The 27,801-nt window shown below is 31.5% G+C and overlaps 4 protein-coding genes across 4 annotated transcripts; 1 reads left to right on the forward strand and 3 right to left on the reverse strand.

Annotated features, from left to right (window-relative positions):
• Positions 1 to 1,059: 1,059 nt before the first annotated feature.
• Positions 1,060 to 1,594, reverse strand: LOC127253832 (auxin-responsive protein SAUR21-like). Its single transcript, XM_051278613.1, has one exon. It carries the CDS (start codon positions 1,513 to 1,515, stop codon positions 1,246 to 1,248), a length of 270 nt encoding a protein of 89 aa, XP_051134570.1. The 5' UTR covers positions 1,516 to 1,594; the 3' UTR covers positions 1,060 to 1,245.
• An 18,762-nt stretch (positions 1,595 to 20,356) lies between these two features.
• LOC127253748 (auxin-responsive protein SAUR21-like) lies at positions 20,357 to 20,885 on the reverse strand. The gene has a single exon (XM_051278503.1). The coding sequence runs from the start codon at positions 20,844 to 20,846 to the stop codon at positions 20,550 to 20,552; it is 297 nt and encodes a 98-aa protein (XP_051134460.1). The 5' UTR covers positions 20,847 to 20,885; the 3' UTR covers positions 20,357 to 20,549.
• Positions 20,886 to 21,551: 666 nt separating this feature from the next.
• Positions 21,552 to 22,132, forward strand: LOC127253741 (auxin-induced protein 15A-like). Its single transcript, XM_051278490.1, has one exon. The coding sequence runs from the start codon at positions 21,566 to 21,568 to the stop codon at positions 21,980 to 21,982; it is 417 nt and encodes a 138-aa protein (XP_051134447.1). The 5' UTR covers positions 21,552 to 21,565; the 3' UTR covers positions 21,983 to 22,132.
• Positions 22,133 to 25,492: 3,360 nt separating this feature from the next.
• On the reverse strand, positions 25,493 to 26,272 carry LOC127253762 (auxin-responsive protein SAUR21-like). Its single transcript, XM_051278522.1, has 2 exons — positions 26,063 to 26,272; positions 25,493 to 25,873 (listed from the first exon to the last, which is right to left on the reverse strand). The coding sequence occupies exon 2, from the start codon at positions 25,860 to 25,862 to the stop codon at positions 25,593 to 25,595; it is 270 nt and encodes an 89-aa protein (XP_051134479.1). The 5' UTR covers positions 25,863 to 25,873; positions 26,063 to 26,272; the 3' UTR covers positions 25,493 to 25,592.
• Between the last annotated feature and the right edge of the window lie 1,529 nt (positions 26,273 to 27,801).

A 27,801-nucleotide genomic window follows, 5' to 3' on the forward strand; every position in this document is an offset into this window, starting at 1 on the left:
TAACACAATTTTTGTAGTCTAAAATATGGTCCCCTTAGGACATTTATCCATCAACTGTCTCTACTTCAATAAATCAAACAGACCCGTTGCCATCTCTCGTTGTCAACTAATAATTTCAATGCCATTCTTCGGAGAACTAATAATTTCAATGCCATTCTTCGGAGAATCGGTCCACCATGTGATCCATCAAAATAATGTAAATTTCATTGCATCAAAGGTCCACATAGTTCTGATGCAAGAAAAAATTTAAAAAAAATAAAAAAATTGCAGCTCATGTGATTGTGCTTTTTAAGTGTACCAATTAGGAATAAGACTTATTATTATTAGAAATGCCCTCAAAATTGTTCGAAAGGCATGAGTTCTTTAAATTAAATAATGATTTGATGTGATATAAATAAATAAGGATCTGATGTTTTAAATATAAATTTGTTTTTTATTATAATAAAAAAATAAGTATTCGATTTCATTTTTTTTAAAAAAAAAATAATGACCGGTAGAAAGTTCCAAAAAAAAAAAAAAGGAAAAAACTCCAAGCAGAGATTAATTATTTTCTTTCTATCTAACCATCATAAAATCGAAGATTTTCAATTGATTAATGCGTAGTGTTTTGTTCAGCGGGCCCTATTGCAGTCTGTAGAAACAAGTGTGTGAAAAATATTGTTGAACTTATTGTTAGATCTAACACAATCTTTCTAATTTGGATTGGAAGAACAGCAAATAGATTCTGATAGTATTGTTCATTATACATGAATAGATCGGAATTAATATCTTTTACTTATTACAAAGTGCATAGATAGACACTTTAGTCCTCTTGTTAAACTTTGTTCGTACATATTAGTGTTAGAAACTATATTTTGAGAGGAACACTTGAAGACTAAATAGAGGAGTAATCACATAATATCACATATTGCCTGAACAAAAGAGAATTTATCGTTCAACGAACAATAGAATTTTATTAATACAAGAAAAGGTGAATACGAAGAGAAACAATTTCATATTTATAGGTTCAGAACAAAAGCCCAAAAGAAATAAACCTACAAAAATTGCAAAAAAAATAAATTTGGTTGATGAATATATATTGTTCTTCCTCTGTAATGTATTCGTGTAACTACAATTATATTCCTTACAAAAGCTTCAGCCCTTTTTCTTGGCAAAATATCCTCAGTGTAAGAAAGGATAGAAACCATGAAAAAGAAGAAACAAATCTATGTACATGTATGTTTATCTATACTATCCACGTTTGCATTATGCTATGCTCATTTGAGACATGAGATCGATGAATAAATCGGCACTGCACCGAATAGTGAGACCACCCATTGGATGATGGAATCCAAATTCTTCTTCGGCTTGAAACAACAATTCTTGGAAGGACGGATGGTTCAAGTACGCCACCGGAATAACAAATCGCTTCTTTTCATTTTCCCCGGCGTAAACAGCCAAGTGTCCCTTGGGAACTTCGGATGCCGATCTTCTTTCACTGGATAAGGATCGTCGCAACATCTTTCGGATGGCCATTGTCTGTAAATTGTAAGAAGATGTGAACACTGAGGTAGATGAAGTTTTTGTGAGTTTGATGATTGAAATCCAATGAGGGTTGGGTGTGTATATATAGAGCCAAGTAAGAAGTGCCTTATCCTTGCATAATGGAATGAGTGTGGTAACATAAGCACGTGATGAATCACATGGTATTTGTCTGTCTGTTTTTCGATCATCTTCAGGAATTTCAAATCAGATCAGATTAGGCAGCCCGATAATTCAATGTTCCCTACCAATTCAGACAGTATAGCCCCATCCATCGGGAGGCCACCTGATGGATTCTTTTACAAATTTTAATGCCATGTTTCTTCCAATAGTTTAATTTTCTGTTAGCTATCTTCCTTATTGGGACAACAAATCTTTAAAAGTTAAATTTATCATGAACCTAAATTAGTTGTTTTGGACAGCCCCTCTAGGGGAAAATCATCTCAGATGGGTCGGCTTCCGGAAAACCAGGGTATACTGACCTTGGGCAGTCTTTACCGATCATCCTGGGTATATTGTATCAACTTATATTGGTTCTATTCAACCAAAAAATCCAACCACAATTTAAATGATTAAAAATGTGCAAATCTTTGTCAGAAATTTTTTTTAGTATATGCGTGTTTGCATTGTTGCGAAAACAATAGCCAAAAGTACTAATGTTGAGATATTTTAGATATTCGATTTTAGATTTAGTAGATTTATATTTATATTTGATCTTATTCATAAATTAGATTACTTAGATTTGAATCTATCGAGTCTGTTTTGTATTGCCTATATATAGGCTCATGATTAATAAAACACAATCTCTTTATTTTTTCCCCATAATTTTTAACATAGTATCAGAGCCTATTTTTCTCATGCCGTTGATATAGCCTACCAACCTGTGTTTCTCCGGGTACATTCAACTTGGATTGTACCCGGAGGTCTTGTGATTTTGAGATCATGCCTTCGCAAGTTGTCTTTTTTCAAATATGTCCGTTGTTTGTTTGGTCTTGCGTGCAATTTGAAATCTGCATATGAAATCTTCTGAAATCTGTTTGCTATCTACCATATGTCGACTGTCTGTTTGTTGCCTGCGTGCGATTTGCCATCTGTTGTTGTCTGTCTGTTGCCTGCGTGCGATCTGTCATCTTTCTTGCTTGTTTGTTGCCGGAAATATGTGTACAATTTGCCATATGACCACCGTTGCTAAAAACAGACAAATCGCAAACATCGGACAGATCGGATCTCACGTAGGCAACATTGCAAGTTGTCTTTTTTCAAATTTGTCTCGTCTTGTCTCCGATCTGCCATCTGTCCGCTGCTTGTCTATTGTTTGTGTGCAATCTGAAATCTTCGCTGCTTGTATGTTGCCTGCGAGCGATCTGAAACGATCTGCCATATGTCCGTTTTTTGTCTGTTGTTGCGTTCGATCTGCCATCTGTTGCTGCAAGCGATATGCAATCTTTCGTTGCTTATTGACACGACCCCACTTACACTATACTACTAACGCCAATTCAACCTATTCGTAAACGGTAAACATACTATAATCCCTCTTAATTACTTTCATATATAACAACCTGTTAACCTGCTATATATTTTTGTTTACGGCAAAACATAACATAACTCAACATTTACCTATTAACATTCACCAAAAGGATCTCAAACCATATCAAAAACTACGTAATCGACATACTATTTATAACAACACCATACAACTTCTAAATCTCCGCAGAACAACGGAAGCAAAACAAGCCACGGTCCTGCCCACAGGTCGTCATCTATGTACACGGTAACTCAAAATGCCTGTAAGAGCGCCATGGCTACTCCAGTCTGTCCACCAAGTCATATATCATCAGGATTACCTACAATGCATAAACTGAGTGAGATTTATAAATCTCCGTAAGTAGAAATTATGCATGATGTGAAGTTTATCTCAAAATTCTCACTATGCAGAATGTGCTTTCACCAATTTATTTATGAAATGCTTTCCAGGGCCCCTAGACACACTGTTATACACCGGAAGAGCTCAATATCCATATATTCAAATCAAATGGTGGCCTACATCAGGTAGCCTACACCGGGTTTCCTCGTAAGGTTTCCCCGGGTCGCTTCTTCCCAGGTCGCCTCTTCCGAATGCATTGTTTATGCATTGTATGTAAAGTCACAATAGACGGTGGTCACACCAGGTAGCCTACACCAGGTTTCCCCAGGTCGCTTCTTCCCAGGTCGCCTCTCCCGCCCTCGGTGTATAATCAGCGGTCGAACATAGTAAAACCATCTTATTTCATTTCAATGCATGATATGCATGTTTAATGAAAATGCAATGCAACATATTTCACAATATACAGATATTATTGAACTCACTGGTTCAAACCACATCAATTTTGGAGCTCACAGACTCCTTCAACATCAAATATGGAGTTCACAGGCTCAACCATATCACATACAGAGCTCACAGGCTGAAACCAATTTATATACGGAGCTCGCAGGCTCAAATCACATAATAACAGAATATTAATCACATATTACAGTTTTCTGATATTCACATATTATCAAACAAACATAAATAACTTACAAAATAATATATTTATGCATTGTAGTTGCATATGAATTTCTACTTACGTGAAGTTCGCCAAAAACGTCAATAATCCTAACTTTTAAAGCCTTTTTCCCGATTCCAGTATCGTATCTAAAAAGAATCAATTACAAATATTACCCCAATTTACTAAATAATTATTTCTACTCAAAACTTCCTCTATTTAGTAAAATATATATAATTCGTGAACACGGAAAAATACCTGAACTAGGCTTTTAACGAATTCGGCGTAAAACTTTTTCTTTTTTTTCCTTCTTCTTCTTCTTCTTCTCCTTCTCCTTCGCGTTTGCCTTTCTGCCGCAATTGAAATTGAATTGGATTTGGTTGATCAGGTGGTGGGGTGGGGATTATTACCCCTCACCGCCTTACTTCCTTTTAAATTTATTTATTTATTTATTATTATTATTATTATTATTATTATTATTATTATTATTATTATTTTCATAATTATTATTTTATTTATTTTACTTTTTATTTAATTACTACAATAAATTTTCAAATGATCTATATTAAACTTACACCACTAATATCCAAATAATTTACTCAACCTATTTGTATCCTACTAGAATCTCATATAAATTATGATAATATTTTTTTTATTAATAAATAGGTAAGGCATATACCAAATTATAAACAATTTAACATATAAGTAATTTATCAGCACCTAAAATATAAAATTTATATTGGCCAATGAGAAGTGAGAACCTCGGGTATCACACTTATTTGTTGTCAGAAATCTGTCTATGATCTGCCATCTGTCCGCTGTTTTTCTGTTGCCTGCGTGCGATTTATTTTGTTTTCAGCTCCGGTGGAGTCATGTCGTTTTCAGCTCCGGTGGAGTCATCTGGTTTTTGGCTCCGGTGGAGTCATCTGGTTTTCGGCTCCAGTGGAGTCATTTGATTTTCGGCTCCGGTGGAGTCATCCCGTTTTCGGCTCCGGTGGAGAGCCATCTTGTTTTCAGCTCCGGCTCCGGTGGAGTCCTGTCGTTTTCGGCTCCGGTAGAGAGTCATCTTGTTTTCGGCTCCGGTGGAGTCATCTCGTTTTCGGCTCCAGTGGAGTCATCTCTATTTCGGCTCCAGTTGAGTCATGTCGTTTTCGGCTCCGGTGGAGTCATCTCGTTTTCGGCCATCTCGTTTTCGGCTCCGGTGGAGTCATCTTGTTTTCGGCTCACGTGGAGAGTCATCTCATTTTCGGCTTTGATGGAGAGTCAACTATTATTTTTATGGGTAAACTGTTTTTTTAGTCCCGTAACTGGACCCCCTTATCATTTTAGTCCCGTAAGTGGAACCTGTCGCAAACTAGTCCCATAAGTGAAAAATTTTCGTTGTTTTAGTCCTCCGGCGCCGGAGACGCCTGCGTGGCTCGCCGAAGGTGACGTGTCCGCCAGGTGTCCCGCCAGGTCAGCGACACCTGGCGGACACGTGGATTTATTTTTTTTTTCAATTTTTTTTATTTTTTAAAATTAAATCAAATTCAAAAATAAAAAATATATAAATAAAATTAAAAATAAATTAAAAATAAGTTTTTAAAAAAATTTAAAAAAATAAAAATAAATAAAAAAATCCACGTGTCCGTCAGGTCAGCGCCAGGTGTCGCTGACCTGGTGGACACGTCATCTCCGGCGAGCCACACGGGCGTCTCCGGCGCCGGAGGACTAAAACAACGAAAATTTTTTACTTATGGGACTAGTTTGCGACAGGCTCCACTTACGGGACTAAAATGATAAGGGTGTCCAGTTACGGGACTAAAAAAACAGTTTACTCTATTTTTATTTGTGTTTTTGTTTTGCGTCTATTCAACTTTCTTATCAAATTCAAATTGGTTTCTATTATACCACTTGAGTTTGAGGGGGATGTTGAGATATTTTAGATATTCGGTTTTAGATTTAGTAGATTTATATTTATATTTGATCTTATTCATAGATTAAATTATTTAGATTTGAGTTTATCGATTCTGTTTTGTATTGCCTATATATAGGCTCCTTATTTTATGATCAATAGAACACAATCTCTTTATTTTTCCCCCATAATTTCTTACCACTAATACAAAAACTCGTTAATGATGCAAATATGTTCGTGGATTCAAAATAGTCATTACAGATTCCTATTTCCGGAAACTCTACTATCGATTTTTAGGATTCTTCTTCTTGCCAACTTTTCTTGATATATTATTTCATCGGCTGTTAAATTGGATTTTTAGTGAGTATTTATAAAAATATAATGCATGAGAGTTTCTTTGGTTTAATAGTCAGGGGTTACACAATCATAATGCAATTTATTTTAGGATTAAATTATTGTTTGGATGAGGGTGGTATCCAATGGATTTTTGTACTTTAAAATGATGATGTCCGTTGGTGTATTTTTAGGGCATGTGAAGTGAGAATTATTATAGCAAAAAAAATTATTTTTGTTCATGTTTTAGTTTTTATGATTGTGTGCTTAGTGTTTGCTTCCATATTTTTGTAATTGCATTTGTGTGTGTGTTTGTGTCTCCATATACAGTATTTTCAAATGGGAATCACATAAGATGACAAATGTGATGGGTCAAATGTTGTTACCACAATTGACGAAGAAAAATTATGAAAATTGAAGTATTCAAATGAAAGCACTTCTTGGCTCTCAAGATGCATGGGATATAGTTCAAGAAGCCTTTGAAGAACCCGCAAATACCACGGGATATACAGTGGCTCAACACAAGGCATTGAAAGAGACACAATCAAACATTAGGCTGCATTCACTACAAGAAAATATCAATTTTGTAACGATGTTTTTTCGTTCCTAAATCCAATTTTTCCGTTGCTAATACTATTAGTGATGGAATTGGAGATAAAATTACGTTAGCTACGTGAACTTTAGGAACGGAATTCCGTTACAAATATACTATTTTTTGTAGTGATTATAGACAGTTGAAAAATCGATTTTGAGAAAATTGCTGGTGCAACTACTTCAAAAGAAGTAGGAGTTGACCATGTGAAGCAAGTGCACCTCTAAACTCTTTGTGGCAAGTTAGAGAGTATGAAGTTGAAGGAGTCTGAAAGTGTATCTGACTATATTACTCGTGGGTAATCCTTGGTCAACCAGCTCTTTTGAAATTGAGAAAATTTAACTGATGTGGGAGTTGTTGAAATAATCTTCAGGTCATTAACCAATAATTAATTTTGAGAATATTGTGTGTGTGATAGAAGAGTGAAAAGACCTTGCGATGCTCATGATAGATGAACTTGTTGGTTCTATCATGGCACACGAACAACAAAAGAAGAAAAAGATAAAGGAGACACTCGAACAAACACTTCAAAGCAAGGCATAAATCAAAGATAAAAAGGTACTCTATTCTCAAATTTTTTGAGGTAGAAAGTGTGGACGTGGAAGTCATGGAAATGGTCACTATGATCAAGGCAACAATCACGAAGAATACTCTAAGGAGAAAGGACAATCAAACAAGTAAAATTGATGGGATAAAGGATGTTGTCTAGGAAAAGACAATTTATCAAACTATTCTAACATTGAGTGCTACGAGTGTCATAGCTATGGTCACTATGAAAAGGATTGTAAATTTAATAAATGTTATCATTATGGTAGAGTGGGGAATTTCGCAAAAGATTGTCGAGCTTGAAAGAAAAAATAGAAGAAACGGCCAACGTAGTCGTGGAAGATAATGAAAACGAAGGCTTTCTCTTGATGGCTCAAAATAAAGGCAACATCATCAATGACACTTTTTGGTATCTTGACTCAAGGGTGATCAACCACATATTTTGGCACAAGCACTTATACAAGGAGACGCAGAAAATTGAAGATAGTTATACGTCGTTTGGAGATGCATCTAAAGTAGAGTTCAAAGACAGAGTATGGTTCATTGCATACAAAAATATGACTTAATATGATTAATGTAATATGTTTATTATGTACGATATTTTAAGACCAACATTTTATGTATGGGGCAACTCACGGAAAAAAGATACTTGATACTTTAAAAGAACGGGTGCTATACTTGAAGTACAAGAAAGGGCGTTTGATTGCTCAAGTTGAGATTGGAATAAATAGGATGTACAAATTGAAATTGAGAAGCATGCAAGAAAGATGTTTGCAAATCAACATAAAAGACAAAGCCGTCACTCTGACATCTTTGTTTTGGTCACCTGCACCATAGTGGTGTAAAAGAGCTAGCAAAGAAGAACATACTACACGGGTTGCCAGACATGAATTGTGATGGAAAATTTTGTAAAGAATATGTGTTTTGCAAGAAAGCAAGACATCATTTCAAAAGAAGGCAAGATATCAAGCTAAACATCCTCTTGAGTTGATTCATACTGATGTATATGAACCACTCAGCCCTAAATCTTTCAAGGAAAAAGGTACTTTATTTTATTTATTGATGATTTATCGGAAAAAATTTGGGTTTATTTTTTGAATGAGAAATCCAAGACATTCGAGATGTTTAAAAAAATTCAAAGTAATGGTGGATAAGGTAATTGGTAGACATATCAAAGCCATACGATCCTATCAAGGTGGTGAGTATACATCAACAACTTTCTTGGAGTATTGTAAAGAGCAAAGCATAAAGAGATTTTGAACCGCATCGTACTCTTCTCAACAAAATGGCATGGCCGAAAGAAAAAATCAAACTATTCCTGACATAGTTTGATCAATTTCAAAGAGCAAAACGATGCCAAAAGAGTTTTGGGCGGAAGCTTGCAATGTGCCATCTACATAAAAAATAAATGTCCACATGCAAAGTTACGTGATCACATACTAGAGTAAGTGTGGAGTGGACAAAAGTTGATGGTTTCTCATATCAAAGTGTTCTGCAGTGCGGTACCTCCACGCGGCATTGCTCCGTCAGGTTGGAGTGGGCTTACTACTTAGATGCTTTCAGCAGTTATCCGCTCCGCATTTGGCTACCCAGCGTTTACCGTGGGCACAATAACTGGTACACCTCATTCCCATATATCGGATCAACGAAGAATGAAGTTAAAGACAAAAGAAAATAGTATGTTTTCATTGGATATAATGAGAAGACAAAAAGGTTCAAGTTGTTCGACCCAATTAGCAAGAAGGAGATGGTGAGCTGTGATGTTTGAGTAAAATGAAGCAAGTGAGCGGGATTACAGTAATTCGATGAAGGCTATTCATGAAGTGGGGGAATCATCAATTTGCACCTATAAGCATACCAATACACTATGAGATTGTTATGATGAAGATTAATCACAACAGCCCCAAACGCGAAGCTTGAAAGAATTGTATGATTCTACTAATGAAGTACACCTTGTATGTTGTTAGGTAGATTTTAAACATATCAACTTTGAACAGGCCCCTTGAGACAAGAAATGGAAACTTTCCATGGATGAGGAGATTGAGGCAATTAAATATAACAACGCATGCGAGCTTACTAATCTGCCATGAGAAAATCGGCCCGTTGGACTGAAATAGGTATTTAAGAAAAACTTTAGTACTTAAAGGAGAGATAAAAAGGTACAAGGTGTGGCTCTGTTGCTAAGGAATAGAAGAAAAGGGCAAGAATTTATTATGATGTGGTGTTTGCTCCGGTTACAAGATTGGAGAGAAACCAATTCTTTAGTTCATGAGCTGCTCAATTTAAATGGGCGATATATTAAATGGATGTCAAATTGGCATTCTTGAAAGGTGTATTTGAAGAACATATCTACACCGAGTAACCGCCCGGGTATGTGAAAGTTGGAGAAGAGAAAAATGTGCAAAAATCTAATAAGACACTTTATGGGTTGTTTCAAACACCACATGCATAGTAAATTATTTAAAATCGATGGTCAAAAAGAAAAATAAACTTTTTTAAAACATAGACAAATATAATGAATAATTCATCAAAAAGAAAAATAAACTTTAAAACATAGACAAATATAATGAATAATTGATCAAAAAGAAAAAAAAAAAAAAAAGGAAGAAGAGAACAGAGACGAAGATAAATAAAAATAGATAAAAAAAAATAAAATAGAAAAACAAAAAAAGATTAAAAAAACTATATGGATTGGTGAATCCGTGTAATCGCGGTTGAAGTTTTAATTATATATAAAATATTTATCTATTATGATATGATTATATTAACTATAGACTTTGGCATATTCAATTTTATTATTAATCATATAATTATACTCCCTCCGTTCTAATACAATAAAAATATTTGAGATTGACACGAGAATAAAGGAATAATAGTATTATATTGATAGTAGATGTAAAAGTGTTTCTAAAAGACCTAAATACCCTTACTTTACGTAATTATTGTGAAAAAGTGGTGAAAGTTTTGTAAAGAGGTGGCGAGTAAGTTATCAAAAATGAAAATGAGACTATTGTTCTGAGACAAACGAAAATGATAAAATGAGACTATTTTTTTTTTGGAACAGAGAGAGTATTATATAAATATTACTCCATCCGTCCATTAAAATTGGCCTATTTGGGTCTGGCGCGGAGATTAATAAAATAAATTTTATTAAAAAAATGATAAAAAAGTAAAAAGATAGACGATGATATTTCTAAAAATTTAATTAAAAATTGAAGTAAATAAAGAGAAAGAATGTAATAAAAATAATGATATTTGTTCTAAAGAAGTATTAAAGGAAGGATAATAATTAAATGCTTATATTTGTTGACTTCGCCAAAATTAATAATGAGATAAATTTAGCGAATGGATTAAAAGAAAAATGAAAATAAATTTGGTAAACAGAGGTAAGTATAATTTAATTTATTATAACCATAAATATATTATTCCCTCCGTCCCAGATATCATGTCCACGTTGCCGTTTCTGTCCGTCTCTAAACCCTAAATCCTAAACCCGTCCCACATACCATGTCATTTTCCTTTTTTGAAAAATAATTAAATATTTTAATCTTATTTTAAATTTTTAAATTTTATTTTTTTAATTTTAATTAAACTAATTAGTTATCTTAATCTTAATTTATAATTATTTATATTATAGGATAATTATTTTCACTAATACATTCTTAATTATCTACTAATTACATACCGTGTTTACCGTGTAGCAGACACGGTATGTGGGACGGAAAGAGTAATATATAATAGTGCAATAGATAGATATTCGGCTATTTCAATAATATTACATTTAGTCCTATCAATAATTTATCCATAAGGATTAAAATATTAATTTATTTTAAAATGAGAAATAATAATAAGTATTACTTATAGTAAAGATTCTTATTAGTTTGCATAGTTAGTTAAGGTAATTTACTTATATAATATATTGTCATAATATTTGATATGAATATATTTATTTTTTTATTTGTTTATATACTTGTGAATAAAAGTAACGCAAATTTGCCATAAAAAATAACTTGCTGCTAATTTGCTTCAATATTGTTGATGAAAAAAATTCATAATAAACTTTGTTACGAAAATAGTTATTGAATAAATATATTTCTATCTTTTTTTTCTTATATTTTTGGGCAAATTAAATGACAATTTTATATGTAATTATTCTATAACAATTTTCTATAGCTATTTCAATATTTTCCGGTAGTTAACCCCAACTTTCAGAATGAGAGAAACAAGTAATTTTAATTTAGTTGTTTGAGTGTACATTTATCGTTTAAATTTATCTTTTATTCGAACCCATTTAGAAAAAGTTATATCTTAGAGTCTCACATACATATACATGATTTCAATGCAAGAATTAGTTTAATAGAGATAACCGAAAAAGGGAATAATCGCCAATAAGGATTGGAATTTTTTTATTCGACCAAAATTGATCACAAAACGAAAAAACTAAATATTTAAAGATCTAAAACCCAAGTACAAAGAAGCCCAAAATAAGAATAATCGCAAAAATAAAATAAAAGATCTTGAACGTAGAAAAAGGTCAACTTGGAGCCCTAAATGATCTCCAATGGCCAAACAACGCTTCCAACATGGTGAAGGTATGACTTTGGCTTGTTGAGTTTTTTTTAGATGAATTATGCAAATTTCATCTGATGTCAAGCTCAAACACCGAATAAAAAATAAAAATATAAAGTTTGACAATAGTTAATTTGCTCAAAAGGGATAATAGGATTTTAGAAATACTAATCTTGTTGTGGCTATTACCGATCTATGTTTGCTACGTTAGAGAGAATAATATTATTTTATTTAATCTAATATAATAATTATTTTAATGGGTTCTTGTCTCAGATAATTAAAGGTGTGATACAAGAGACTGGTAGAGTGCTAATTGAATCAAATGAACATCAGGAAACAAATAGCACATGCTCTATATAAGACTACACAATAATGTGTTATATAAAAACATGTATATGCAGTTTATATATTTGCATTGTGTTCTATACGTATTATTCCGAAAATCAATAATATACTCTGATGTATATTGTATTACTATGTATTGTCAGAATATGTGATGTTATAATATCATTCATGAGTTGTCTATCTTATATACTCTTTCCATCCCTTTTGAAAGGGACCTTTTAACGTTTTATAGTAGATTAAGAAATAATAGTATTTTATTGGTCAGTGAAAGTGGGTAAGAAATTTAGACATTTTTGCCCTTTGACTTTTTTTATAAAGTAATTGTATGTATAATGGTATGTTTATAATTCAAGTAAAAGTTAAGGGTATATTGTTATTAGTGTATGATTACTATTTATAAAATTGGAAATTGATACATTGAAATAAGACAGACAAAAATAGTAAAAGTGGTACTTTGAATTAAGATGGAGGGAGTATGCACTTCTTGGGTTAAATCAACACATGGAAACTGAAACAAGGATACAATAATAGCAATTTGTAGAATTATTAATATATTTCCGTCCGTCCCACTTATTTTGTCATTTTCTTTTTTTGAAAAAGAATTATACACTTTAATCTTATTTTAAAATTTTAAATATATAGTTTTTAAATTTTAATTAGACTAATTAGCTATTTTAATCTTAATCTATAATTATTTTTATTATACAATAATTATTTTGACTAATATATTCTTAATTATTTATTAATTATATATCTCATAAATTTCTGTGTCTACAATAAAGTTGATGGTAGCCTCGGTGCTTCCAATAAAAATACTCTAACACCATAATTTCCGCGTAGCAAGTGGTGCCAAAGTCGATCCACAAGGCTTGTGAAATTTAATTCCTATTTTGTCACAATCTCAAGTATTGGGGGGAAAGAGATATTAGCAATTCACTAAAATAATTAAAAACAAGCGATGAGAAATAAAATTTAGATTTCAAAGATATTAACTTCTACCCCAAGGAGTGAATAAGAAACCAGATGAAAAATTCGACCATCGATTTTAAATAATCTTCGTATGCAATTGATAAATTAGTTATAGACATTAGATACGATCATAACACCCAATTTTTTCCTTACTTTATTGGTGGCAATGCTACGACCGATTAACCGCATTCATAATCAAAGAAATATTCAAGGTACGACCATAAATTGATTTCTCCAATTGAAAATAGCACGAGAAAAACTCAATTAAAATATTCAATCAATTACGAAAATATTAAATTATTTGATCATGCAATTCTTGACTAAGCTTGTTAACCTATTTACCACTTTATCAAACAAATGCACAATTACTGAGGCAAATGTTCAATTATCACACAATTGCTAAACCAATATAAAATTTGGCTAAAATAAAAGATTATATAAAACAATTATAGGCATAAATCACATAAATTGCACAAATATTAATTTACTAAACAAGATTCGAATTAAATCAAAATACAACCTCACAAATCTCAATCCGAAATCTACATTCAACCTTGGAGTAGACTAGAAAATTAGCTACTCATGCTAAATAAAATAAACAATAAATAATGATAATGATGATATTCCAGAGGCGCTTCCTGTCAAAACGTCATTCTCAATCATCCGCTTAGACTATGAAAAGTGAGTGTGAATTGTGCTTTCTCATCCAATGTCTTCCCCATTTCATTGATGAGCAAGCTCCTCGATTGCTCCTTTCCATTTCTCATACCTTCGATCAAGCCTAAATTTCTCAAATTCCATCTTCACGCCTATAATCACGCCACCATCTTTTTAAATCACGACTTTTCTTGGCACGCAAGCTTAAATCAAGCACTTCCATAATTCTTTAACTGAAAATTTGTCATGGGCGGGAATCAATCCATTCCTTTGCACCAATCAATAACATGCCAAAATTAGTAGAAATCTATCCTAAATATTAATTATATTTTATAATTTATGTATATAAATATAGGATAATATGTGCTTTATCAGTGAACATAATATCGGGGACCGAGGGAGTATTTTGATTTCATTTAAAGTGTTTTTTTTTCTTTTAAAGTTTTTAATTAATGCAATATAATATAATAAAAATGAAATAAAATATATTCCCTTCCTTCTAATTCTAAATATCATTTTTACCATTTTTTTTTTGTTCCATTTCAAAATATTCATTTCATATTTTATAAAAAATAATCATACACTGATATCAAAATACTCTTAACTTTTACTTAAATTACAAAATATACCATTGCACATGGAATTACTTTATACATAAAATCAAAAGAAAAAAATGTCAAAAACTCTAAGGGAGCATTTCTTATAATTATATTATAATTTTGAAGATAAAATTAAATATATTTAATAAATTATTTGAAATAATATGCACATATATATATCATGACAATATCACAAATAAAATTTTATATATTGTTTTTTTAGATTTCTATACTTAGAAGGATTTTTTTTAAAAGAAATAAAAACATAAATTATATTATAATTTATTATAAGATCATGAAAAGTACTTTCAGTAAAAAAACAAAATTATCGTACAATAATAATAAAAAAATAAATATAATATAATTTTATCTAATATTTAATCAGTCATAGTAAATATTGAATATTTTTAAAAAATAAAATAATTAAATATACTTAATCTTTATCCCATATTTTATCCATTATTATTACCCAAATAAAAAAATAAATATACACTTATGTCTCGTCACATCACCTTATTTTTAATTTATCATACTTAGTATTTTTCACCTAAATTTTTGTACCGAAAACAAATTATGCACCATATTTAGGACAGACAAAGTATTACCTAATTTATTGATTATATAATCTATTAAGATAATCCTAAAAATTATAATGTCATTACGAGACATATGACATGTGAAATATATGACAATTGTCAGAATGACTTAACTTAATAAAATGAAAATGCAATACCTTCTTCCTTTTCTCGAAAGATGCAATAAATAATTTTTTGCAATGTGTTTGATGTTGGAAAACCAATTATGTATTTCATCAATTAAATTTAATTTTGAATTAAATTCATAATATTTAAAATTGATTATTTTGTGAGTTAAAATGCATGTAGGTTATACGATGGTTATTAATAACGAGATTAGACATATGAATGATGGTAGGCCACAGGTGCACGTGCCACCTGCCCGGACCAAGCAATACACAATTAGACGAGAATGAGTCTTATCTCCGGCCTCAAAGGTCTTGGTCGCGGTCGTGGGTTGGTCTTGAGTTTGGTAAATGCTTTCACTTGACGAAGTCTATTATGCTCTGAAGTCAAATTGAGACAACAAAATATTTTACGAAAACCCAAAAAAATATATGTTTGTTACACAATAAATATCCCAATAAAGGAGTGCCTATATAAGGTCATTCCCACCACTCTCTTTTGTACATCATTTGAAAGCTCTCATATGTAATGATCTCCCTCTGAGAGTCTTTTTGGCGAGATTTCCGGTAACTCTCCCAACGGTGGAGTCCATGAATGTTGTTTTATCTTTAAGAATGTTACACCATAAATCGGAGTCACTACTGGGGCGCATTCATTTTTTCGAAGAGATTTTCTATCTCGACTTGATCGTGATTATCGAATTTATTTCGATAAAATATTTTGATTATCGAATTGTTGGAACTTATCAAGAATTAAACCCTAAGCCTAGGATCTGTCATCTTGAAAATATTGAGATAAGAAAATAAAGCAAATAAATCTAACATGATTCCGTTAGCATTGTCGGATTCGAATATGCAAATTAATGGAGGGTTTTGTGTTCTTCAACTCTATGATGCAACCTCTCTTGAAAATCTCTAGGGTTTTTGCCGTTATTTCCACGATGAGATATGAAAAATTAATGGATGTTGCTCCTAGACCTAGGATCATAACCCTAATATATATCCCTTATTATTAATTGCCCTCATCATCTATTTAATAAGTTATTGGATTTCTGCACATAGGAGGTCCGCAATTACTAAATACATTTAAGCCCAATAAATTAATTGATCACTTAATATAGACTTAATTTGACAGATAGCCCAAATAGTTAGATTTAATCCAAAATTGGAATTTTAATCCAACAATATCTCACTTGGGTAAATGTACATTGTATAACGTTATGAGCTCATGAAAATTTTTCTATCAGATCCTTTAATTTATTTTACCAATCTTATTTGTAAACTACAGTAATGCTGATCAAAGAGACCATCATTGCATTTATCGCAATGCGACCAATAAGTGGTCACAACATTAGTATAACCTAAAATTCGATCAAGTGCGGATGCACAACATGGAAATTTCATGTAATGTGATCTTAACATACTTATTTACTACTGATTCACCTTAATTTTAATTCAGAATACTGAATACTGAATAATGCAATATAAAATAAAGTAACCTTAACTGTATTGAACATTATTAATTAGCTCCTACTAAACTGAAATATCAAGATATGGGTCCACTCTCATACGAGCAACATGCTCACTATATAACTTATGTGAAAACCCTTTAGTAATTAAGCGGATCCACAGTCATGGAAACTATACGAATATGTTTAATCGTTAATTAATGATATGAAGCCATACAATTAAGCAAATAATCAAATAATGTAGTGGTTCCAATCAATTTTAAATTCTGGAAGAGACTAAGACTTTATTTCCTTGTGTAAAATAATAGTTGAATAGTAAAATACAGTACCATAAAAAATTTCTAATCTAAATTCAAATAATAACCAATACTTAATAATAATATAAAATTATTAGTGGCTTCAATATTAACTTTCTTGTCATCACCTATATAGATGTTTTTTTCACCATTAATTGATTTTCGGTAATAAAGACAATTTACATAGACACACTGATGCCAATTGTTGCACCAAAATACACCCCCATGTGTGTCTATGAACTAAAATTAAACTAATTTCAGTACAAACTAAAGTAAAAAAAGTGTATTTTATTTGTGCTAGTTAGCACAATTCATTTTCTCATGTCAAGTCTTCTAGCAAAGGAAGTAAGTCTTTTCAACAGGATAAGTGTGATTAGCTGGAACTAAAAGTGAGAGTGACACCGATAGGACTAATATGTCCCCCAAAATGTCTAATTAATTAAGTGCCTTTAATTTAGCAGAAATATTGAACATGTTTAGGATGCACTCTCTTATGTTACATTTGTCATTATACCTCATGGAAATGAGACTCTTAAGAAGAATACTCATTTCCAATTTATCACTTTTGGTAAAGCATTTCTTAATTTCGACAAGAAATCCCTTGGTAGTAGTGATATCATCAGATATCATACTTTGAAAATTTTATAGAGTATTTTTCTTAATGATCATCAGACCTAGGCGTTGGACCTATCCCGCTTCTCAAATAATTGTTTTTCATCTGCAGTATTATTCATTGTGTAAGTGGGTTAGTCTACTGTTAATGTCAAGTCAAGATTCATGCAACCCAAATAAATTAATATTGATTCTTTCCGGTACTTACATTTGTTTCCATTTCATGTTGGGACTGAAAAATATATATAAATATTTACAAAAATAACGCATTCTCATCCCAAAACACTAAGTGAAATATCAATGATCAATATTTGGATCAATAAAATTGAGTGTTAACAATCATTGTTGCAATAATCATATACAGATAATAAGTAATGTCAAACACTAAATCAATCTTTGAACTGATTCAATATTCACATAAGCTAAATCTATATAATCATCTCATATATATTATCGCAAATGTATATTTCATTATGTCAATTTCCAACTGCATTTGGGCAAATAATAATCAAATTAATTAAAAATACACATATAAACACTTACGTTATCAAGTAAAAATCTCATAGAAGAGAGGTTACTTTGACAACTTCAAATACTTAATTTTTACCGTCAAAATGCAGTAAACATTATTAATAAATTTTTAATATCTTTAAACCAAATTAGATAAGAACTGCGTTCAATACATACGAGTCTAATTTCATAAAAATAAATAGTGTATAAGCAACAAAATGCACATGTTTATAAGCAACTGAATATTCCGTATACAATAAGCTAGCAATCATATCACAAGTTATCGAGCAACATCAATAGTTGTCTTTAGACAAATTACTGACTCGCCAGTGATAAACTTGTTTTCATACTTACATATTAACAATAAAGTAGTGTGTCAAATAATATTCCATTCTTGGAATATATTACTCACACAAATAACCAAATTATCATCACCGCATTCAATGTCACTAAACAATGTAACTACTTAATCGCTGACTTTCTTTTAGGTCAAGCAATAGCTTATAAGTCATAAACACAACCTTCTAATATATAAAATAAATAGATCTAATGTTGTTTTGACAACATAATTTTTTCGACCAATTCATAAAATAATTATATTATTTATTGTTAATTAAATTCACTTTAAAGAAACTTATACGTATATCAGATATTGTTGAAAGCTATAATAACAACAATTTTTTTTTTTCCCCTAGATTTATTAAAATAATCAAGTAGTCTAATAAAGTAATAAATGTAGCGGAATTACACAGACAAAAATATGTCATCCTAAAATACTATAAATTAATAAATTAAGAAATTATAGTCGAAATTGAACAAACGCATACCGTCAAAAGCAAATGTTGTTATATCCCAAATTTAATTGGACTATCAAACGAATCATAATGAATATTCGATTATTCAAAAAATCAGCCATAAAAATAAATATTCAATTATTCACAAAATCAGTCATAAAAATAAATATGGTCTGCATCGCATTCGATTATCCACATAATTGCAACTTCAATCGTAGCATTAATTATTTGTACCAAATAGTCAGATTACCTGCCAATTAATTGAGTACAAACCAATATGATTCTATAAAGTATTGTAAAAAAATAGATAAATGGATGAATAAACCAACGCTCAGACGATAGATATGCATGTAAATTGCATGTACATAAACTTATGATTGCATACACAACTGTATAGTTTTACTTGAATTTGATTTCCATGCAATAATTCAAACCAAACTATCAAAAATTTCAAGCAGCAGCAATAATAGAATGAATCTGAATAAATAAACAAATGGCACCGACGTTACATACCTAATTACAATTACAATCGTATATTTATTATGTTAACATATTCTAATCCAAATTCGAATAATTGATTTGAATTGCATCTTCCATCCAATCAATATTTCATTTACATAGATACATATATCAGCTGCAAACACGAATATAAATGCAGCGGGCGATCAGCCAATGCAATAACCGAAAAAAAAATCATGCAAGTTTAATTCCGATTAGACATTAAATAATAGATTTATTATCTAATATGGCAAAGATAATACAGACGTATAAATTATTAAATACATACACAGATTCATGTTTGATTTCCAAATTGGTTCTAGTATAAAAGATAGAGATTTTGAGCCAACTAGAAATAACGATGATAAATAAATAATCACACATCTGCAGATGTATTGTCATCACTTTATTGGTTTCAATCAAACAACCACTTGATTTAATTGTAAGGTCAAGGTCAGTGCAAGCAACAAGATTGAATTCAACACCAATTGGTATTTCAATTCCACATAATTAATGATTAATCCACCCAATCTTGATTCCAATGGATTCGAAAAGAACAAATTGAAAATATAATAAAGATTTGTGTCATGTGTGCATCGAATTAATTTGATTATAAAAATATATATATATATATATAATTGATCTAACCAAATATCCCAATAATTCAACAAGGAATGACTCTAATACAAATTGTTGGAATTTATTATGAATTAAATCCTAAATCCACAATCTATGTTCAAAAAATTTAGATAAAGAAAATAAAGCAAATAGATTTAACCTTATTCCATTAACATTTTCGGATTCCGATATCAAATTAATTTGAGGGTTTTGTGTTCTTCGATTCTAAAACCAACCCGTCTTGAAAACCTCTCTTATTTCTGCTGTTATGAAAAAGTAATTGATGTTCCTTATTATTGATTTGCCCTATCATCAAATTAATAACTTACGAGTTTCTGCATATAAGAGGCTCGCACTTACTAAATATATTCCATTAACAATTGGATTATGAATTAAATCCTAAACCCACAATCTATTAACGAACGTATATATTTCCAGAAAACAATACAAAAATCTTCTCCTTATTCTATCTTCCTATCTATCTTGACAAGTACATGTATGCATTCTATTCCTTCCTCAAGTGGGACGTGAGATCAACAAATAAATTCTCGCTGCAGGGAATGGTTAGGCCTCCCATTGGATGATAGAACCCGAATTCCTCCTCAGCTTGAGACAGCAACGCTTGAAACATAGGATCCTTCAAATAAGACACCGGAACAACATATCGCTTCTTTTTGCTTGTCTCGCCAATGTATACTGCTAAGTGCCCCTTCGGAACCTCGGCTGATCTTTTTTCACTTGATAAAGACCGTCTCAGCTTTTGTAGGATCGCCATTTCGGGATTTTCTGAATGAAAGAACATGAAAATTTTTATGTAAGAAGTGATCAATCCTTCAAAAGATTGAAGTCGATGTTGCTTGTTTTAGTATGGATCTCTGAAGTATATATATAATAGACAAGTAATCAAGATATACCGTGTACTGCAGACTATTTGACCAACCAGTGAATATTGAAAGTAGAATATGAGTTGCTTACGAAACTACTGAGACATCAGCACATGGTCAGATAAATGCATCTGTCTTGGTACAGGACTGTACGATCACAAGCCGCTGCAGTTTTTGTGGTCGATATGATTGTCCCTTTAGGACATGTATCTGTTGAATGTCTTTACTGTAATAAGTCAAGACAGACCTGGGGCCATCGTTCTTCCTTAACTTCTAAACCAATTCTGTAATGAAAACATGTTTAAGATCCTTTAATCTCTGAGTCAATCAGAGTCATGATCCGCCAGCCAACTTCGCTGTCTTAAAGGTTTCACATTAGTCGAGAAACACAATCACGAGTTGCAGGTTTGTTTAAGCTTGCAATGTCTGAAACCAGAAATGTAGATATTCTGTAATCAATGTGTATCCATTGTTTCACATGGTGGACCAATTGAGAGGTTTCCGAAGGTCCATTTTCAGCTCTTTACGCTGCTATTTCAATTTCGAGAAGTAGATAAGAAGTTAGGAATTCCAATCGAAACCAAGTAGTGGTTGAGCATATGATCGATTAAAAATCCGATTTATTACAACATAAGACATGTGGTGGTTGTATGTCCTGAAAGAACTATACGACACCATATCCAAACTACAACCAGCAACAACTACACTAATCTTTCTAACCTTTCACTTCATACACAAACGCATCTTCTTACAACTTTCACCTTCTTGGCTAATACATCTGACAATGGCAATCGTACAAAAGCTTAGAAGGTCTTTATCAAGCCAAAGAAGATCGGCGGAAGTTCCAAAGGGGCACTTGGCGGTTTATGTTGGGGAGAACGATGAAAAGAAGCGCTTCGTCATTCCGGTGTCCTATTTGAACCATTTGTTGTTTCAAGAATTATTGCTTCAAGCTGAGGAAGAATTCGGATTTCATCATCCAATGGGAGGCCTCACCATCCCGTGCAGCGAGGATTTATTCATCGATCTCACCTCTCGCTTGAGACCATTGTAACGAATATAAGTAGATAGACAAATAGATATTAAAGATACCCAACTATATTTCTTCTGTTTTTTTCATAATTTTTCAGTCTCGGATCCTTTTAGACTTCAATGGATATTTGTATATGAGCAATGAATGTAATATTTAGACAAAGATTATAGAATACAAACACATTACAACAGTTATCAAATATATTACAACAGAATGTTAAGTTCTGTTTACATATACACTTCGGGTGTGTTTGTTTGGGGGTTTGGATTTTAAGTTGGGATTTGAATAGTAAAAATTTTGAATTTGAATAGTTGTATGATTGTGATATAAATATGTCTTGATGTGATTTTTTTTTTTTAATATAAAATTGATTTTTAGTATAATATAAAAAATGAAAAATAGGACGTTTGATTTGATGTTTTTCGGAGGAAAAAATGGGATGAACAGTGGAAATATAATCCAATCCCCCAAAAAAATATTACTATTCATAACTTTTGTTACTATTCATAAATTTTCCAAAAAAATATGACATCAACTATATATATATTTATATATTTCCTTATAAAATATCACATTAATTATCTATTTTTTTACTATTTTAAAAAAATTTTGAAAGTGCAAAACTGCTAAAAAATTTCTATCTAAAAGGAATCTGTTTCAAGAATTTGATTTGGTTATAGACAACATTGATTTTTGGGGGGAAAATAATATTTCCCTAATATGAATAGTTAAAATGGATTGTTAAAAACACTACTAATCAAAATAAATAATACTGCCACTTATTTTATTTCTTCTTTGATTATTCATTTCGAAATATATTAATTTCTTTAAAAAAAAATAATATGAAAGATAAAATCAATTTATTGTCTAATCAAATATTTATATTATAAATATAGAGACTATTGATTTACAAAAGTAACTAATTAATAGTTTTAGTATAATAAAATTATAATAGTAGAATTAATATATAATTTATTTGCTTACGATGCATTGTATATTATTATTTAAAACATTTTATTTTTCAGGATATGTTAGTATAGCGCTACCATCCGTGTATCTAAAATGGTGACATATGTTAGTTTAATTAATTATTTAATTATATTTGAATTTTGATTATTTTTTAATTATTTTATATAATTAAACTAACTTTAACTCTATCATATTCAAAATATACGTGAACGGTTTTTTTTTATTATTATTATAAATACTCACATACGGGTTACTAAACCTACTCTCAGAAAATACGAGCCAGTTTGGCAATGTCATCCTAGGGTTCCAAGATCTGCCAACGGCTTCAAAGTTTGGCAACAGCCTCCCAAGGTTCCAAATTTAGCAACACCATCTTCTTTTAGCAATGGCTGGAAGTTTGTTTAGCTTCCGCTAATATTTGATTTAAGAATTATTACATTTGGTATCAGAGCTATTGCTATTTTGCCTCTGTCTTGCTTTGAATTTTCTTCTCATCATATTTGGTTTTTTATTTTCAACAATTGCTTTGCCATATTTTTTATCCTACGATTTGAGAAATTTTCATTATGCCTTTTAGAAAAATTTTGAATTTTATTTTGAAATTAATTTACGCAAAATATTAAATTTCTAAATTTTTCATGTGTTTCGATTGAGTGTTCAAATTCTTCTGTAATGTCTTTGTGCACTTCATATCTGTGTTATCTCTTGTATGCTCAATTAATTACCTTGAGAAGTCGTTCAGTGTTGAATTGTTAGATATATATAGATATATTTAATCGGGAGATATTTAATTGGAATCACTTTGGTCAAGGATCAAAAATATTTTCAATTGATTAAATTCATATATGTTACAGTTAATTAATTGAACTTTGTCTCAATTGCTATTGATTTCGATTGCATCAATTATTGTTTTGGTTGAATTAATTGATTGGTAAAGAGATTAATCAATGTTGACGGATTGTATGGAAATTTACCTGCAATTTTATGTGATACAATTTCTGTGTCCGTGCTTTTGCTTTGATCATTTCAGCGCCACCAAAACTGTTTGCTGGTGTGTGTTTCCTCTGTGTTATCATATTATCTTGGATTGCAGTAACTAGTTCCCTGTTCATGGTATGGATCTAAACTAAATAAGAAATTGGTTATAAGGTCAGAATGTTAGTATATTTTAAATATATATTATTGTATGCAATGATGCAATGCCACGTATACGGTTTGTCAAAAAAAAAAAATATTGATGATAACTGGTACCAACTTATTTTTTTTCTAAAGATGACAACTAATATACAATCTTCAACAATATAATTGAAAATTGTGATGTTTATATATTTCAATTAGTGTCAACCAATGTCTCACTTGTATTGTTTCACTTATCATGTAAAGTTTAATCGAAATATTTCCTTTTTTTATTTATAAGCTATATGGTCTCATATAATTGTTAATTTATCTCCCTGTCATTTTCATTTACCAATATCTATCACCATACATTTCAGTGTTACTCACAATTAGACGTGTCAAAATGGGTTAGTGGGGCGGATTGGCCCACAACCCACCCTAATCCGCAAATAAGCGGGTTGTTTGCGAGCCCCAACCCAACCCACCGGCGGGTGGCGAGCTAAGCAGGTTCGCCCACGGGCTTTTTAAAAATTTTAAAAAAATATTAATATTATAAATATTTTTGTAATTAATATTTAAAAATAGCTAAAAATAGTTTTATCATAGAATTTAAATAATAAATATTTTAAAATAAATAAAAAATATAAAAATTCTCAATTCTAAATATTATTAATTGGTGTATTTAAAAAAATTAATAATAAGAAATACTTCATTTTAAAAATAAATCATAATTAATTTTATGAATTTGTAAAATTATGTAATAATAAAATGGAAGACGAACAAAACAAATGATGAAAAATCGAAACAAATAACAATGTCATGAATAACATAGTTAGAGAAGAAAAACAACGTGTAGACAATATTCATAATTTATTTAAACTAATGATAATATAAATTTTATTTTATTCGTCTTAACTTATTTATAGTATGTTTGTAATTTATAAAAAAAATTAAAATATATTCTTATATTAATATTTAATTAGTTTTATTATACTCACTCTATACCAATAGAATAGCCTTATTTACTATTTTTGTCCGTCTCAAAATAATATTTCTATAAATAACCATATCACTGTAAAAGTACCCTTACTTTTTCATTAATATTATGCCCAAAACTCTGTTTCTATTTCATACAGACCTCTGTATTGGTAACATTCTTGAGTATAAAGATTCTACCATATTAAACTTTCTTTCTGCAGAGGCTACATAAAGTGATTCAGCATTCATATCTATACACCTCTCAGAAAAATTGCACGCTTTAGAGAAGACTCGTACATGGGACTTAGTTGATTTACCTTCAGGAAAAACACATTGGTTGCAAATGGATTTTCAAGAATAAAAAACCAAGTTGGGTCAGTTGAGCGTTAAGATGCAATAAATATTTTTTTGCAAAGTGTCATCTCTGGGTAAGGGAGTAGAAATCTTGCCTGAACAAGAAAATGAATCTCTATTAACGATCGTATAAATTTCAAGAAAAAACGATACAAAAATCTTTTCCTTGCTCTATCTTCCTATCTATCTATCTTGACATATACATGTATGCATTCTATGCCTTCCTCAAGCGGGACGTGAGATCAACAAATAAATTCTCGCTGCAGGGAATTGTCAGGCCTCCCATTGGATGATAGAACCCGAATTCCTCTTCGGCTTGAGACAACAATTCTTGAAACATAGGATCCTTCAAATAAGACATCGGAACAACAAATCGTTTCTTTTCACTTGTCTCCCCAATGTATACTGCTAAGTGCCCCTTTGGAACCTCGGCTGATCTTCTTTCGCTTGATAAAGACAGTCTCAGCTTTCGTAGGATTGCCATTTTGGGATTCTCTGAATGAAAGAAGATGAAAATTGTTATGTAAGAAGTGATCAATCCTCCAAAAGATTGAAGTCAATGTTGCTTGTTTAAGTATGGATGTCTCAAGTATATATATAGTAGATAAGTAATGAAGATATAACGTCTACAAGAGACTATTTGACAAACCAGCGAACATTGAATGTAGAATATGAGTTGCTTACGAAACTACTGAGATATCAGGACATGGTCAGATAAATGCATCTGTCTTAGTACAGTCCTGTAGGATCACAAGCCGCCGCAGTCTTTTGTGGTCGATATGATTGCCCCTTTAGGACATCTATCTGTTGAATGTCTTTACTGTAATAAGTCAAGACAGACCTGGGGCCTTCGTTCTTCCTTAACTTCTACACCAATTCTGTAATGAACACAAGTTTAAGATCCTTTAATCTCTGAGTCAGTCAGAGTCATGATCCACCAGCCAAATTCGCTGTCTTAAAGGTTTCTCATTAGTCGAGAAGCACAATCACATGAGCTGCTGATTTGTTTCAGCTTTCAATGTCTGAAACCAGAAAAGTAGATATTCTGTAATGAATGTGTAACCATTGTTTCACATGGTGGACCCATTGAGAGGTTTTGGAAGGGCTATTTCTGTCAGGAAATAAACTTGTTTTTGGTATAATTTAATTGTGTGCAACTATTCTTGGGTAGAATAAATTTTCCTTGCTTGGAGAATACATTTAGTAGAGAAGACCTCCTTTTATTTATAATTTCCATGTTTATGGTTGATTAACTAGAGATATGATGCATACTTATTCATTAAGGATAAGTGCAGCAAGTAAGGTAATTGACAAAAAGGTTTCTTTTTTTTTTTTTTTTTTTTTTTTATACGTGAATTTCTCCACTGCAGAAGGATAATATTTTTTTTGGCTGCACAAATATCTTATCTCTGCAATTTTTGAAAGCTTGTTTTTTAATTTCTGGGTTCACAAATTTTCTTCCAACAATTTCAGCTCTTTACACTGTTTGGGTTTCAAGTAGATTGGATGTTAGGAATTCCAATGGAAACCAAGTTTGGCAACTTAAGACATGTGGTGGTTGTATGTCTTGAAAGAACACTGTTTTTTGGGCCACACAGGTTGCAGCTGTCCGACAAACTCTACCATAACTGGAAGACAAGCGCATTCATTTCGCCATATGCTCGTACCTCATCAGGACAGCTCTATTTACGGAATTAGACATTCAATAAGAGTTTTTCTACTACACGGAATTTCATGATCGCCTATATATAGGACACCAGATCTAGACTACAACCAGCAACAACTACACCAATCTTTCTAACCTTTCACTTCATACACAAACACATCTTCTTACAACTTTCTCCTTCTTGCCTAATACATCCGACAATGGCCATTGTATAAAAGTTTATAAAGCCTTTATGGAGCGAAAAAAGATCGGCCGAAGTTCCAAAGAGGCACGTGGCGGTTTATGTTGGGGAGAACAATGAAAAGAAGCGCTCCGTCATTCCGGTGTCCTATTTGAACCATTTGTCGTTTCAAGAATTATTGCTTCAAGCTGAGGAACAATTCGGATTCCATCATCCAACGGGAGGCCACACCATCCCGTGCAGCGAGGATTTATTATTGATCTCACCTCTCGCTCGCTTGAGTCCATTGTAACAAATACATCATCGAATTGGAGGACTTTCGAAAAGGAATGTGCACATTGTTGTTAACATGAGAAGTCTATTCAATCTATTTAACCTTTAATCAACTTTGGATAGGCTGACACCGGCTTATCCATAGGAGTTGGCAAAACAAAGGCCCAATTCCGTGGGGTATCACATTCATCATGCCTTCAATTTTTTAGAATTGACAAGAAACCAAGTGTAGGAGGGAAGCAGAAATTTCCGGAAGTTATGTCTGCTCTTGAAGTTCTCTTCTTTCTTGCGTTCTCCCTTCTC

Source organism: Andrographis paniculata, unplaced genomic scaffold (genome assembly GCF_009805555.1).
Source record: "Andrographis paniculata isolate CXL003 unplaced genomic scaffold, ASM980555v1 Contig12END, whole genome shotgun sequence".
Classification (NCBI taxonomy): Eukaryota; Viridiplantae; Streptophyta; class Magnoliopsida; order Lamiales; family Acanthaceae; genus Andrographis; species Andrographis paniculata.